Source organism: Eucalyptus grandis, chromosome 5 (assembly GCF_016545825.1).
Source record: "Eucalyptus grandis isolate ANBG69807.140 chromosome 5, ASM1654582v1, whole genome shotgun sequence".
Taxonomy (NCBI): domain Eukaryota; kingdom Viridiplantae; phylum Streptophyta; class Magnoliopsida; order Myrtales; family Myrtaceae; genus Eucalyptus; species Eucalyptus grandis.
This window is the reverse complement of record NC_052616.1, coordinates 28666774-28683312: the sequence shown is the minus strand read 5'-3', so window position 1 is coordinate 28683312 and position 16539 is coordinate 28666774. Positions and strand designations below refer to the sequence as shown.

Here is a 16539-nt window from a genome sequence, read left to right as displayed (position 1 = left end):
TTACTTTTCCTTATTTTTATTTCTGTTACAAATCTATTCTTCGATTATTTTTTCTACTCAATTTCTATTCCAAAGAACAAAAGAATAAACAAATAGAAATTTTTCCATGCAGACCCTAAAAGTCTATAGGAACTTGAAAAGCACCTTAGAGTTGTGCAACAAATTATAAGGGAGAAGAAAACTTTTGTGAAATTGAAGAAACAGGAATTGAAAGGAGGAAATTGGTATCTCAAATACTTCAATGCTACGATAATGGCAAAAAATAACAGATCTTCTCATGTCCAACTCCAACAATGATGAGTTCGATAGATAGATAATAGGAAATTTTGATTTTATAAATTGAAAGGGTTATAAAACTTGCAGATTGCATAAGAAAAATTTGCAATACCAAATGAAAAAGGAAGACAAACTAGGATCGCTATTAGACTTAATTTTTATTTTAATCTTTCAAGGTTGAGGATCTAGGCAAACAATTATGTAAAATTTTGTGAGACTGCTACCAACTACTCTAGAAATCGCATAGGCTAGACTTTGGCTTAAGACTAAAGCTTGTGAATAAATCAGGATAGGCAAATAAGAGACAGGATAAATATTTGAACTCAAACCTTATGTTCTGACATATGCAAAATCTTGTGAATCATTGCTAAATTTCTCTAAAAACTTAAGTCGTTAGATGAAAATATGATTGAACATTTAAATATTTTAACAAGCTGATTTTACTTGTAAATTATCAATTTTTGGTGAAATTGAACTATAAATTAAATTGATGAAGCTGTGATCTAGTTACGTGCTCTCATAAAAAAAGATGAGATGGAGATCGATAATTAGGTGGGTGCAATCAACTCTTCAATTTAGGTAGGTTAAGAATAGTGACTGAAAACTACATGCACGACCTCATGACCACCAATGGATACTCTCAACATGGAAGATACTTCCTTCTTGCCATTTCCAAACATTTCCCACCCACTTTAGTTTCCTTCCTCTTCATGAACTCCTCCATTAAGCAATTCTTCTTATATATATATATCATTTTCAATCTTTTTACATATATCACTTTCAATTTCCATGGTAACGGAGTTCGTGAAGCTACTTCTTTCTTGCTATCCATTATTTAGTTTATTGTGGTTGACGAGTCCCTTTTTCTGCATCAGATTGAAGTCTTAGTCATCACTTGGACTTCTAAGTTTCTAATTAACTGAGGATACATGCTAAATTGTAAAAACACTTGGCGTTGTCATAGTGTCGCCTCTATTAGTAATATACGGGAGGAAAATCATTTCTATGGAAGAAAGCTCAGCCATACAATTAATAACCATCACTTTTGGCTAACCCAACATTTGTCCAAAGTATAAATATCATATCCTCCCAAATTAATTAAGCAAACAAATCAGCTTTGCCAAAACACCAAATGGAGTGCTATGCAGCTTGCCTTCTGTTGCTATGCCTGCTGTGGTGGAGCATCATTCTGCTGTGGCGACGGTTAATCCGTAAGGCAGGCTCCGGCGGCAACCAGCTGCCGCCGGGCCCACGCCCACTCCCAATCGTTGGGAACATCCTCGAGCTCAGTGACAAGCCCCACCAGGCGCTCGCCAAGCTCTCCAAGCTATATGGCCCTGTTATGACCATAAAGCTAGGGGCAATCACAACCATAGTCATCTCCTCTCCGGAGGCTGCCAAGGAAGCCCTCCAAAAGAACGACCAGCTCTTGAGCGGCCGGCAGATCCCTGACACCGTCAAGGCGAGTGGTCACTATGCTGAGTCCGTTGTGTGGCTGCCCGCCTCCGATAAGTGGAAGCAGCTCAGGAAGGTGTGCACCGTCCAGATGTTCTCGGCACAAAAGTTGGACGCAGGCCAGCTCCTCCGCCGCAAGAAGGTGGACGAGCTCGTCAGCTTCATCCACCAGAGCTGCTGGCAAGGCCGTTCTGTTGACATCGGGAAGGCCGCCTTCACGACGGTGCTCAACTTGATCTCGAGCACGCTCTTTTCTGTCGACTTGGCACACCATGACGAGGGCTCCTCCCAGGAGTTCAGGGACCTCGTGTGGGGCGTGATGGAGGAGACTGGAAAGCCCAACGTGTCAGATTTCTTCCCAGCTCTCAGGTGGTTCGACCCCCAGGGCGCACGCCGGAGGATCTCGGGTTACTTCAGCAGATTGCTTGCCATCTTCGACAGGATGATTGAAGAAAGGACTCAAGCGACCGCCTCATCGGTCGCCTCTTCACTGAGCAACGACGTGCTTGATTCTCTGATTAATTTAAAGGAGAGTGGTGAATTGAGTCGCCACGAAATTAAGAGCTTGCTTCTGGTCGGTACCTTTTGAGGGATATGCGAATTGATCTGAACTATAAATGCTCCTATTCAATAGTTTCTGTCCTCTGTATTTATGATTGTTAGATATATTTTGAACTATGAAGAGGAAGCTCTGTATTTAGACTAGTCTAATGACTTCTTTTGATATGGAATTGCGATTTCACGTTGCTGGCAAGTAATGTTATCCATATTTTATTGTTGTCAAATTTGTTACTGACCAACTTTGGGCAATTAACTTCAATTTGCTCCAGAAATGAAGATGTATTTAGCAAAAATCACTTGGCTATCTCTCACGTTTCCTGTTCCAGGACTTGTTCATCGCGGGAGTCGACACAAGCACGAGCTCGCTGGAGTGGGCGATGGCAGAGCTGCTGCACAATCCAGAGAAGATCGCTCGAGCCCGTGAAGAGCTCGACCGAGTCGTGAGTGGCGATGGAGGAACGCTGCAAGAGCCAGACATCACGAGGCTCCCCTACTTACAAGCAATAGTCAAGGAGACTCTAAGGCTGCACCCGCCGGTTCCCTTCCTGATCCCACACAAGGCCGAGAGCGACGTGGAGATAGGCGGGTTCCGACTGCCCCGGCACGCCCAGGTGCTGGTCAACGTCTGGGCCATGGGGCGTGACCCGGGCGTATGGTCAAACCCAGACAGCTTCATGCCGGAGCGGTTCCTGGGGGGTGAGATTGACTTCAAGGGCCGCGATTTCGAGCTCATCCCGTTCGGGAGCGGACGGAGGATATGCCCCGGGATGCCCTTGGCCTATAGGATGGTGCACTTGATTTTGGCCTCTCTCTTGCGCTCATTTGATTGGAAGCTTGAGGAGGGCGTGACGCCGGTAGAGATGGACATGACTGAGAAATTTGGGATCACATTGCAAAAGGCAACGCCTCTCTGTGCTATTCCCATGGAGGTGTGACTTTAATTAGTCTGTACCCTCTCTTCCTTAGAGAGACGTTTATATCTCAGTATTGTTTTCTTAAAATTGATATAATAGTAGGAATTTACCTAGAAGGATTTTCGTCCTATTGTCCTTTTGCTTCCATATATGGTTGAAATAAATTCGATGACTCAAGCTTTCGTCCTATTGTCTTCTTCTTCTTCTTCTTCTTATGTGCGATCCTTCATGTTTGCTTTGTTCAAGAGAGAACCTCCAAGAAACCTAATTCTTCATTACCTTATTGAGCAAATTTATGAATTAATTATCAAATAGAATCGAGAAAACTTTGAACTTAAATTGCTTTTTAACATAGTCAAATATTTACAAACTTTTTACTTTGTAGTGCATTTTGCTATTAAATTTTTTCTTATTAGTTATCTTTTATATTCATGTAACAGCCCTCACCACATCTAGGCAAGGGCGCCGTGCCTTTGCCTTGCCCTAGCCTTTGCCTTGCCTTGTGTCATGTCGCCTCACCTGGGTCTCAATGACTAGTGAAGGAAAATAAGAAAAAAAAAATCAGAAAATTTAAAGAAATTACAAGAATTGTCCATGTCAGGATCAATTGTGCCACGTAGGATGGTTGTCATTAACTAGATCATCACATCATCAATTTTTGGTCAAAAGTGGCTATAAAGACTAGATTAACAAATTGTCAAAATGTTTAAGTCTAAATTGGCAAAATTGAAAAGTATAGGACTGAATTGGCCACTATATAGTAGATTGAGGATTTTTTGGACAATTTCCCAAATAGACATAGTCTCACCTTTTTATCTGTAGTAACTGCATATGTTCTATTAAGACATGACTATTTCCACCGTACTATCACATGTACAAATTGATAGTTGCTACCATCCACCCTTTTGTTCACCACTATATCAATGGGAAATTACCAAAAAAGTCCTAAACTTGTTACAATATTTCCAATTCATTCATAAACCTTCTTTTTTTTTTGGCCAATTTGATCCTGAACTTATTGTTACCTTGTGTAATTATATCAATTCAATCCATCCGACCAAATTTGGTTGATCGACGCCGGTGGACAATTTTTTAATAATATTTTATTTTATTGAATTTTTCTTTTTTCTTTTCTTTTCCTTTTTCTCTCTCGCTCTTTTTTTTCCCCTCCTCTCTCCTTCCTCTTGCTTCGGTGACAAGCCAAAGGGGAGGGCCAATTGCCAGCCAGTGATGAGCTCGCCTCACTGTAATTGGGCGAGGGCAAGCTCGCTCAAAACCACTAGTGAGGCAAGCCCCCATCGAATCTAGTAAGGGCTTGCCTCGCCAGTGGATGGCGAGGCCAACCTCACCCAAATCCGATGAGGCAAGCCTTGCCCAGCCAGTGGATCGAGGAGCTACCTCACCATCGCTGGGGAGGGCGAGCTTGCCACTAGTCGGTGACTAGCCCTCCCCTCTGGCTATTTGCCGAGGCAAGGGAAAAAGGAGAGAGGAGAAAAAGAAAAGAGAGAGAATTTAAAAAAAAATACGATATTAACCGATGTTCGCATCAATGCTAGTTAGCCAAATATGGCCAGATGGACTAAATTGGTGTGATTATAAAATGTTTAGTACTAAATTGGCAAAAAAAAAAAACATTTATGACTGAATTGAAAAAATTACAATAAGTTTATGATTTTTGGTTAATTTTCCCCTATATCAATGTTAGATGGTATTCTGTCCAGATTTATAGGACTATGGAAGAGTATCAAGATATATTACAGGTTCAGCAAAATGATTTTAAGTAAATTCAAACACCCTTTCAACATGAAGATTTATTAAAACTATGTCTTGAATTTGAGCTTGTGTACAAAACTCGATCTGAATTAATGCATAAAGAAGTGCCGCCCAAATGGGAGCATGCTGTTTAAAAGAAAGTTCAAAGTTTGGACTTTTCCCAATTCACTATGGGAAAAGTAAATTCGTTTTTTAGTTGAAGTCGGGCACTTTCATTTTTAGGTTATACATACACACATCATATATTGGGATCTTGTCTTTCAGGCCTTGACCGTGATATCAAATTGTGAGGCCAACTTGTGTTTGGCATTACATCCTAGAGTAAATAAAAGAGTGTTAAAAGCCGTGAAATCTTATGATAAAATTTGGTGTATTTCTCAATAAGATTCAGATACTTTTTCGTAAGGAATGGCTGCTTATAATTGGGGTGTTTGATCAATATTAAAAGTATTTGGGTGATCTGAATATGATTATAACATTCATTATATCGCTTGATAAATGTTGAAATTTGTATTGTTCTTCCTGCAAGTGTAGGTCATAACGCATGCTTATCTGTGCAGTAATTTGCCAGTGGAACCTTGTCAATGTCAACTATCTCTTGGATCGATTTTCTTTTCCATTGATCGTTTATACCCTTAAAACTCCAACACACAAGTCCATAAGTGGGGAAAAAAATTAAAAGAAGGATAAGCATATCTAATTGAAAAAGTTTCACAACGGGCTGATTAATGCTCAACCTTATTAAGAAAGCACACAATCATTACAACATTATTGGAGAAGAAATGCCACAGACGATTATTTAGATATCAATCACTCTAAACTTCTTCCTACTATTAAAATAGCAGGAAATAACATTACGACAATATCAATATATGGAATTATAACATATGTATTGTTAATTACTTTCACCCATGGGTCACTGTTGGCACGCTGTGAAGAACCACTGTCTCCACCGTGAGGCCTGGCCCAAAACCGAAGAGGACGCCCCACTCCAACCCCTCGCCGGGGGTCGCAAGCCCTTCCTCCGCCGACTTTCTTCGCATCTCATCGAGGATGAACGAGACGCACGCGCTCGACATGTTCCCGTACTCTCTGAGGACGTGCCTCACGGCTCGGAGCCTCTCCTTTTTCAATCCCAGCTTGGCCTCGATTTGATTGAGTATGGCCGGGCCACCCGGATGAGGCACCCAAAAGATGGAGTTCCAGTCACTTATGCCGAGCGAATCGAACGCCTCTTTCAAGCTCTTCTCGATGTGGTCTGCGATCAAATGGGGGACCCTGTCGGATAACCCGAAGGTGAGGCCAACGTCGCGCAGTTGACCCTCGATGGCGCCCTCGGAGTTTGGCAAAACGGTCTCCGCCGTCCACACGAGTTGGAATATGGGCCGCTCAGCAGGGATCTCTGGGTCGGACCCTATGATGAGCGCAGCCGCTCCGTCCCCAAAGATGGCCTGGCCGACAAGGTTGGCAAGGTTCTCAGCAGACGGGCCTCGGAAGGTGGTGACAGTGATCTCAGAGCAGACGACGAGGACGCGAGCGCCGCCATTGTTCTCAGCAAGGTCCTTCGCAACACGGAGGACGGTGCCACCAGCAAAGCAGCCCTGGTGGTAGAGCATGACACGCTTGACGGAGGGGCTGAGGCCGAGAAGGCGCATGAGCTGGTAGTCGGCACCAGGCATGTCGACGCCAGAGGTGGAGCAGAAGACTATGTGGGTGATCTTGGACTTGGGCTGGCCCCATTCCTCGATGGCCTTCAACGCCGCCTCCTCGCCGAGCTTTGGGATGGTGTCGATGATTATGTCCTGGCGTGGGTTGAGCGAAGGGTCGTCGTACGAGCAGATCTCGGGGTGTTTCTCCATAAGCTCCTCGGTCAAATGCATGTAACGCTTGTGGATCATTGACTTGTCACCTGCGACGTTCCCATTTTACTTTCTAAGAACAACGTTGACATGTGTGCATTGGAGATTTTCTTTGTTCATATATATATATTTGGCATATAGTAATAAAGAATTTGCATGACTAGCTAACATGTACTACTCAATAACATTTTCTTTCGACCATTCTAAGATTGTTAAGAATGATTGCAAATTCATTACGAAACGAAGCAAACTATAGTAATGCAATTTGTCCCACCAATAAGATCCAAAAAGAAAGATAGTTAGACTTTCTTAAAGGGTGTAATAAGCAAAACACATAATATATATTTCATGAGAAAAAATAAACTATGAAGTTAGGATAAGGATACTCTAAACTTGAATATATATTTTGTAGCTAGGGCAATCTAGAGTGTGGCTCACATATGCGGATGAACTTCTGCTTGAGGGCCGTCATGTGCTCGCTCTTGGTCATGCGGAAGTAGTAGTGTGGGTACTCAGCCTGGTACACACAGTTCGCCGGATTCGCCGTCCCAATGGCGAGGATGGTCGCCGGCCCCTTGGCCCGCTGGTCCTCGTGGATCTTCTCAACAGCACCCATCTATCTCAGACCTGCGTTCGAAACTTTGGAACTTCAATGTAACCCCTTTTTTGTATTGCGGATATATTGAAGTTCAAAGTGAAGTTGAGACACCACAACTTTGTTCGGCTGTGAACTTTTGCAGCCCATTGCCTTGCCTTTTATAGATGCGAGGTGGGCAAGCTGGAACTTGGTTTTGAGGCACTGACGTTCCATGCATAATTATTGACTAAATTTAATGTAAAGGCTCGTCGAAAGAAAATCTTCCACGTGTAACAATTGACTATGTTGATTTGATGGTTGGTATTGTATGCTTTATTTTTTTATTTAATTAATCGATTAGGTGAGATACATTTAAAAGTCACCGGATCGTGTGTAATAAACTTGTCTTTGTGATCCCGGAACCTCTAATTATCAATGGATGCAGAAGTTTTGTTCGATCGGTAGTGTTTGGTGGGACGATCCTAAAGAGGAACAGATTGGTCATTTTCCCAAGAGTCCCAAGAGATTGAGCTCAATGCTTAAGCAGGAAAGTTAGGTCGCGAGGCTTTCTTATTAGTATCAGTCACGGGGAGTCACGGGGACTTATTATTATCTTGAATAATAATGTTAGCATCATGAAATATCTTGAATAAGACCAATAGACAGATTGACAATGGACCACCAATCAACCGGGAAAATTAGTGTTGGTCCGTCCCAACCTAGCGATATTTGATGTGGGGTCTGAACCCTTGCTATCCCTTCGTAATTTTAAATGTCTGCTAAAAGTTGCATTTTGTTCAAACTCTCTTACCTCAACAATCACTCCCTATAATCATTGAATCAGGTACGGATCTAGCCCATTACAAATTACACATCTACCGAAGTTATACTTGGGAGTTTGTGAACTGTAATAGCATGTTTATTTATTTTTCACATTAGGTGCACCTGTTTCGGCCAATTTTGTTCATTATTACAAATGTGGTGCTGTTTCCTCTCTACAAAGGGTAAATAAAATGAGAACTCATGTTGGTATGCAAAGTTTTTGTAAACCTTATAAAAGGACAAGATATCCAGGTAATCATAATTCCAATCAAAATATAACAAAAGATAAACCGACTTCTTTTGTACCTAACACACTTCGATTATTTATCGTTGATCAACTACTATTCAAGACTTAAATTTACTTTGGAATGCTTGAATTGTTTGCTCGACATATAAAATTAAAATCAAAGGTTCCATTTATTCCACAGAAAATAAATTATTCAAAATTTTTTTTATTAAATTGATGGTTTATATAGCTTACAAAAATGAATGAATGAATATTTTCATCATCCACAAAAATATTTAAAAAATGAAAATATTTTTCGCTGATTAAGAATATCTCAACCTATAGAAGTGATTATTTTTAAGAAAATATGTTATAATCATTCATTTTTCGTGAAATAAACGAAGCCTAAATGAGATATCAAGATTTCTTGCTTGGGTTGGGAACTTAGCTTCCACAAATTGTATGACAATACTCAGATTATACATATAATATTAGAATTTAAATATTTATTTTAAAGGACTACCCTAATGAGGATTTTTCTTTTTTAGGCTACACTATAGTGACAAATCGAGTATCTTAAGTAATCCTATTTTTGGGCGGTCAGAGTGTAAACCACATTGCATCTGATGCTATGATTTAAAGTGAACGTTGAAATGGACTGAACAACTGAGAGGGGGTGAAGTGGCCGTTCTAGGATTTTTTTTAACTTTTCCGTACAAAAACAGTGGTTGTAGAAAAAGTCAATTATGTTATAATCATTCCTTTTTTTTTTTTTCGTGAAATAAACGAAGCCTAAATGAGATATCAAGATTTCTTGCTTGGGTTTGGAGCTTAGCTTGCACAAATTGTATGACAATACCCGGATTATACATATAATATTAGAATTTAAATATTTATATTAAAGGACTACCCTAATGAAGATTTTTCTTTTCTAGGCTACACTATAGTGACAAATCGAGTATCTTAAGTAATCCTGTTTTTGGGCAGTTAAAGCGTATACTACATTGCGTTTGATGCTATGATTTGTTGGTATAACTCAGAAGTCAGATTCAAAGTGAACGTTGAAATGGACTGAACAACTGAGAGGGGGTGAAGTGGCCGTTCTAGGATTTTTTAAACTTTCCTGTACAAAAACAGTGGTAGTAGAAAAAGTCAGTTATGTTATGATCATTCATTTTTCGTGAAATAAACAAAGCCTAAATGAGATATCAAGATTTCTTGCTTGGGTTTGGAACTCAGCTTCCACAAATTGTATGACACTACCCGGATTAATCTTGTGCTGCTGTCTAGTCTTTATTCCGTGAATTTGACTTTTTTATAGGTTCAATTTTTCTCAACAAAAATAACAATGTTCATATTCGAATTCTTTTTCTTGTCTAATTTTAATTCTAATTCTATTTAATGAATATGTTTCTTTTTATTTAAATAAATCCAAAATTAATCCTTTTTAAATATTTCTAACTTTGATTTCTCTTTATTTTTATTCCCATTAGATAAATAATTTTATGAAGTTAGCTATCTTCATATAATGTATTTTAAAAGGTAAAATTACCCCTTGTTTTTACTTTTCCATTTATTCGGATCTCTTCCCATATCTTATTCGGATCTCCTTTTCTTCCAAAAAGAGGGAAGGAAAAGGATCTTCCTCGATGGATTTCTCTTATTCTTGTTTAGATTTTTTTTTTCTCTTACCAAAAAAAAAAGTTGAAATTTTTAACAAAAATGAATAAAATTGATTTGTCAATTATATAGATTAACGATGTCGACATACCTACTTAATGGAGATATAATCCAATACCTATTAATTTTAGGATTAGCATCCTCTAAAATTAGAAGGCACCTTATGAACTCATCCAAAAAAAAAAAAAAAAAACCATAAAGTCTAAAGAAATTCACTCAACGAGCAAATCTCTCTCGAATTAGAGGTCGCCAGAGGTCGGTGACTTCCGATTTTGAGGCCGTGGCCTCTACTGGGGCGAGGGCAAAACAAAGAGAGGTTGAGGGCTGTAGAGTTGGAGAAACGGTATGAGGGAATAGTGGGGCAAATGGAGGGCCGTCGTGCTGGCTGTGACGGGCGGTGGTAGTGCGGTCACGTGACTTGTCGTGGCGGCGATAAGCGATGTGCCGACGAACGGAGAAGAGAGAAAGGGTAGGTCGTCCGTGTCTATGTTATCTGATGATAGGGGAGGGCCATGGAGCACCGCCCAAAATGCCCTGCCTCGCCCCTTGTTTACTTTTAGCCATAAAGAATTATTTTGTTTTGTTTTATTTAAAAGGTTTTCAGCACGAAATACTACGAGGAAACAACTCCTCTTAAAATGTAAAAATGAAAAAAAATAATAAAAAAACCCTAAGAACAATCTCTTCTTGCAAGTCTTACTTGTAAAGGAGATGCAAGTTTATAAAGTCCTCTGGGTAACCAATGTGGGGCAATTGTTTTTCATGTGGTTCATCTTTATATTGTCTCATATCGACTAATTTGCGAAGGCTTGAGGTTGTTTGGCTCTATAAAACCAACCCGTTAAAGCCATTCTTCTTTATGAAAATCAAGCCATGATGCAATTCTTTTATTATAGAAAATTAATAAACAAGAAAATTGTCCAATAACCATCTAGCTAGTGGTATTATGTTATTTTGGGAAAAAAAATGTTAATTCCAATGCAGCCCCTCTCTGGATCCGTTGCTTCCCGAAGGAAAAACAGCCCGCCTCGGCCGGCATGGGATACGTGGTGGTGGGAGGTTCAGTTTTCATTTTACCGTGCAATTCCGTGGCCTGTCCCTTGATCTTATAAACCCATCGTACCGCCGGAACCAGGCCGCTCGGTGGGTGTAAGGGGGAGCTTTTGTCCGAGAGAGACCTCTCCTGCAACTTTTGGTGTTAGATATTAGTGATCTAGGGTTTGCAAAATTTCGAGATGTTACGCTGCCTTTCGTGTCTGCGTTAAGTGGTCTGTTCATAGCTTTAGTTTTGAATGTTATTTTCGTTTCACTTTCAAAGTTTTCCATTCGCACTCTGAATTTCCCAGAAAGCTTTGATGTAGTTGCTCTTTGATTTCAATTTTCAGTCTCTCTGTTCCCATCTTTTCTTCCCTCTAAATTTGGAACGCCTGTTGACTGTTAGAAATAATTAGGAAATTGTACATATCTCCCACAATCATGCATATGTCCCTGTTGACTGTGCATATCGTTGATTCACCCTAATTGATTATAATTTATGTTTTAATATATTGTTATCTCATATAGTCATCTTGTAAAGCTTATAAATATCTTATATACTCTTATTATGGAAACACATGGAAATAATACAATTATCCTCCACATATTCTTATCTTGTTGTTTGAGGAAGCGCCAAACCAACACCAGGCTCACCGCCCTCGAATAAGTTAAATCCAGAAATTTCCTCATGCTTCATCACCTCATGCGCCACCACTTGCCACTGCATCGGTGTTCCTTGTACCTTCAGACACCTTTCCATATGTTCGAATCAAATGCATATACTCGTCGGAAGCCACATCAACCTATTGTCACATACTCTATACATGTCGGACACAAACAAATATTTGTCACATCAACAACCACATTAGCTTATCGTATCACATCAGCCATTCCCTAGCCTATGTACCTATTAACTATTAATTCCATACCACCGATTGATTAGACTATGATGTCTTTATAAAGACAAATCCATCTGACACCTGTTCTTATTGTCTTTTCTCCAAATTTCAATTGATCTATTTTACGTCATGCTGAATTTAAAGAGTGATCTTCAAACACGATTGAGAATTTCTCCATATCCCTCTTGATTCTCTATATTTCTTGTATAATCATGCCAAAAATACATTGATTTTGGTCACATTTTGGTCGAATTCGAACCGAACAATGAGAGTCAATTCCTCCGTCCCAGTCGACTGATGCCAGGTAAGCGTCGCCGGGATATTGCTCCCAGCAGGAGACGAAACTGGTTTTGCTTGTACTCAAGTCAACCTGGGACTTCCAAGTACACGACGTGGTCCAATATCTTCAGGTCCCTTGTGTTGTCCCAACAACCCTCGAAAGAAAAAACAGTTTCTTTTGTTTTGTTTTTTCTTTTGTGTTCAGTCATTATTCAAAATCAAAACCGGGAATGCTCATTGCTGTTGGACCTTCTCTCAGTATTCACGTCGACACTTTGACACTTTTTTCCTTTTCTTGAAAGAAAGTGGAAAGTTAGCTTAGTTGACTAAAGGGTTCTCTTTGTTTTGGGCTGTGAACATCGCAATGAAACTTGTCGTGTGCAACTTAAAAAATCGAAATCGGTTGGTGATCTAACTTATTTTTACCCTTATGAAGACCAATGTCTACTTAAAAAATTTGAATAAAGTTATGTACGCACTTGTCGAATAGCTTCTGCAATACACGGATGGTTCTTCCCTTGCCAATAAGATCTCTAAAGTATCCAATGGTGTTTTTGACTTTTGACTTTCATTCCGTTTTGGGTCACTACTTGCTTGAGATTCATTGAACGATCCAAGGACTTGTGAGATATCAAACGTAATGATCCTAGCTTTGGACTTGCAAGCCCACCCTAATTTGATTGCCTCTCTCGTTGTTTTGGGATAAATACACTAGAAGTGCCAAGAGTTGTGTATGGTGCTCCTTTTAATGCCAAAAATTTTTGTCGGCTCATTTAAATGCCAAATCGGAGAAAAAATGATCACTTAAATGTCAACGGTGAGAAATTCCGGCCAAATTGATTACATGGCATTTATAATTAAAATTATAATATGACTTAGCAATTTTTTTTCAAAAGTTCGATCCACGTGGCATTTCCATGTGGTATGCTTGGCAATGAAGTGATCACTTCAAACAAAATTTGACACTCAAATGATCATTTTAAACAAAATTTGACACTCAAATGATCATTCTAAACAAAATTTGGCATTTAAATGATCACTATTTACAACTTTAGACAATGTCATTTAGGTGTTAAGTGCTGACTAGGCATGCTGGTGAGCCATGTAGGACTGAGAAATTAATAAAATATTACCACAATTTTTTGCACTTCTAAGGCGTGAATGACAAAATTTCTAAAACAAAAATTAATTTCTAGCCAGAAATTGATTTCTTAATTTCTATTCTATGGATGAGTTTCTGAACAAAGAAACATATTTGATAACGATTCAAAATTTCTATTTCTGAAATAAAAATTCGTTTAATAACAAAATAAAATTTCTATTTTTAGGAGCAGCAACGACCAGCGTCCGATGGTCAGAGTCCAACGTCTAGTGATTGACGTTCAACGTCTAGTGACTGACGTTCAACGTCCAGTGATCAACGGCGAGCAGCCGAAGTTTGGAGTTCGACGCCGGAGTCAGGTGACCAACGACAAGCAGCCGAAGTTCGAAGTCTAGTGACCGACGACGGGCGACTGAAGTTCGGAGTCCAACAATCGACAACCGGCATCCAACGTCCAAAGTTTGATGTCCAACATTCAACATCAAGAGTCGTCGACCGGAGGCCAACGGCGGGTGGCCAGTGGCCGGAGTTCAGCGGCGAGTAGCCAGTGGCGAGCGGCGGACGATCGACGGCGGACATCTAGTAGTTGGTGGTGAACCTCCGGCATCCAACGATTGACGATGAGTGGCCAACAACACATGGGCATCTAACATTTGGTGACCGAGGGTTGGCAACGAGCGACCGAAGTTCGGTGGCTGGTGGCCGACATTTGGTGGCTGACAATCAACGGCTAGTGGCCGGGGTCAGTGGCAAGTGACCGGCAACCGGCGGCGGGCATCCGCTATCCCACAAGTGACAAGTGGGTGATGAGTGGTGACGAGGGTGAACGGTGATAAAAATTTGATTTCTCATTTCTGTTGTAGAAATAAAAAAGCTAAAAATTTTAACTTCTAATTTATGTTCCAAATCTATTTCTGGAACAGATTTCCGTTCCAAAAAAAGAAAAATGAAATTGCGTTACCAAATAGATTTATGTTCTAAACCTGTTTCGAGGAACAAAAAAATAGAAAAATAGAAAAACAAAAATATTGTCATACGCGCCCTAGTGTATTTACCCATGTTGTTTCTTGAATATTCTTGACAAAAGTCATAAGTATGAATATAACTTTAAAGTGAACCAAAATGAAGAAATTATCAAGAAAAAGATTTTTCTAATCATTATTATGATAAAAAGATATTTTGCACCATTTTCTAATATGTACAACTTTTAAGACTTAAAAAAGATAAAAATGGACAGAAATAGACTTCTACAACAAAAAGTTACCGACTTCAACCCCCAAAAAAGAAGAAGAAAACTTTGATTCCTCGTATCCTTTATATTCACTTTTGCATCTAATTGAACTATTTTGTAAGATCATTACAAACTATTTTAATTACAAACTATTTTAAGTGCTTGAATCATCAATGAAGGCTTTGTTTAATATTTAAATTTTCTGGCACTCCCCCTGAACACATAAGCCTGCACTTTGGTTTAAGATTAAACTTGCAAATATACAACAATAAGGCAAATAAGTGGCCTAAAAATATATGAATTCAAGACATCTTACTCTAGCATCATGACAGATGTTTCTTTATACATCATGGATTGCACATTGTATCCGGCTCACATGCACCACATTTTTGTCACCCTATTAAGAGCAGTCTTCGCATGGGATCAGTGATTACTATGAAAATATGTACGTTTTTTTCGTGTTCTTGTTTACCAATTGAAACTTTTAGAACAAAAGTATGCTCACCTAAGTTCGACAACGATATATGAAATCAAGAGAGAGAAAAAGTTTACAAATGAAGATGCGTGGCTCAGGGTTTTGATTTAACCCCCGGAAACGTATGAAGCCTGCTCCGAGTCAATCAATTTGAGCCAAGTTTACTGAAGTGAAGTGACAGAGAAATCACGCTTATTGCACGTGGCAATGACACCTGGTAGACACCTTTTGACATAAGTTTCAATTATGTATTTTTTACGTGATCTTCTAATGGAACTCTCTAGTAATCATGCAGGAGTCAACGTCAGAACTACTTGGAAAGATTACTAACGTATGCAATGCAACAAACATTAGACGATATATCAGAGGGAGGTATGAAGACATTAATAAATTAAGATGGAGCCTCACAATAATTATAATTGGCGTAAGGGGCGACATTTGATAATTCTGTGGATTTTTTGAAGGAGACGTCAAACCCTTTCCAAGTTTCGATCTGAGCTGGCACATATGTTCCAAACCCTCTAAGTTAACAAGTGATTTATTGGGGGGTTAAGTATATTTAGTTAATATTTAATTATCACTAATCTAGTTCGATTGGAGCAAAGATGGTGAAAAATGCTCAAACGGATGACTTGCTTTGCGTAAAAAGCGACAATCTATAATATGATAATTATTGGTTCGAGGCTCTTGCAAGAAAAGGATGCAATCTCCACGGACTCCGCTACGATGACACATGGCGATCTTTGGAGATGGTTGAATATAATAGGGATTTTTTTAACTTGTTACGAGCATAGTGGGTGCATATAAATTGACGGGAGTAATTAGACACGTAAAGTGCGTTTATTTCATGAAAAATTTGAAATTATCTTTTAAAAAAAAATAATCGTTTATAATGCTTAGAAAAATTAATAAATTACCCATGAAAATAGTTAGTCATAATTGTTGTCGATATATAAAAATATTTTTCGTTGACTAAATTGTCTAAGCAAGATAACTGATCATTTTTCGGAAGAAATTTTTAAAATTTTGAATTTTCCATGAAATAAACACACCTGTAAATGATAGAAACATATGGTCGACCTCTCGCACAAAGTACACTCAACATAATAATCAGACTATAAGTTATCCTTTGATAGGTAGATTACAAGTTATGGGCATTAGTCTCATCGCCCTTCTATATATATATATATAACTCAACTTGAATGAATCGTGCCGTTTAATCCATCATTACTTGTTAAAAGATTGGTTGGAGGAAGTTTTCTCAAATCAAAGATGGAGGAAAACATGGCCTGTAATAATCACGTCGCCATGGGCTCTATTTTAGGAAATCGAGAGACGGGGGATTGAAAGCGATCGTGTAAAATGGAGAATAGTG

The 16539-nt window shown here is 39.2% G+C and overlaps 2 protein-coding genes across 2 annotated transcripts; one reads left to right on the top strand and one right to left on the bottom strand.

Moving 5' to 3' along the window:
• Window positions 1-1369: 1369 nt before the first annotated feature.
• Window positions 1370-3395, top strand: LOC104441584 (cytochrome P450 76AD1). The gene is made up of 2 exons (XM_010054735.3): window positions 1370-2305; window positions 2619-3395. The coding sequence occupies exons 1-2, from the start codon at window positions 1409-1411 to the stop codon at window positions 3225-3227; spliced, it is 1506 nt and encodes a 501-aa protein (XP_010053037.2). The 5' UTR covers window positions 1370-1408; the 3' UTR covers window positions 3228-3395.
• Window positions 3396-5679: 2284 nt separating this feature from the next.
• On the bottom strand, window positions 5680-7565 carry LOC104441583 (chalcone synthase). Its single transcript, XM_010054734.3, has 2 exons — window positions 7277-7565; window positions 5680-6888 (listed from the first exon to the last, which is right to left on the bottom strand). The coding sequence occupies exons 1-2, from the start codon at window positions 7452-7454 to the stop codon at window positions 5885-5887; spliced, it is 1182 nt and encodes a 393-aa protein (XP_010053036.2). The 5' UTR covers window positions 7455-7565; the 3' UTR covers window positions 5680-5884.
• Window positions 7566-16539: the final 8974 nt, after the last annotated feature.

Bases quoted from the DNA above. Each gene is read 5' to 3' on its own strand.
- LOC104441584 (XM_010054735.3), top strand. From the start codon at position 1,409: ATGGAGTGCTATGCAGCTTGCCTTCTGTTGCTATGCCTGCTGTGGTGG. The intron at 2,306-2,618 runs GTCGGTACCTTT...TTCCTGTTCCAG, and splicing joins AAATTAAGAGCTTGCTTCTG to GACTTGTTCATCGCGGGAGT.
- LOC104441583 (XM_010054734.3), bottom strand. From the start codon at position 7,454: ATGGGTGCTGTTGAGAAGATCCACGAGGACCAGCGGGCCAAGGGGCCG. The intron at 6,889-7,276 runs GTGAGCCACACT...GGAACGTCGCAG, and splicing joins GCAGAAGTTCATCCGCATAT to GTGACAAGTCAATGATCCAC.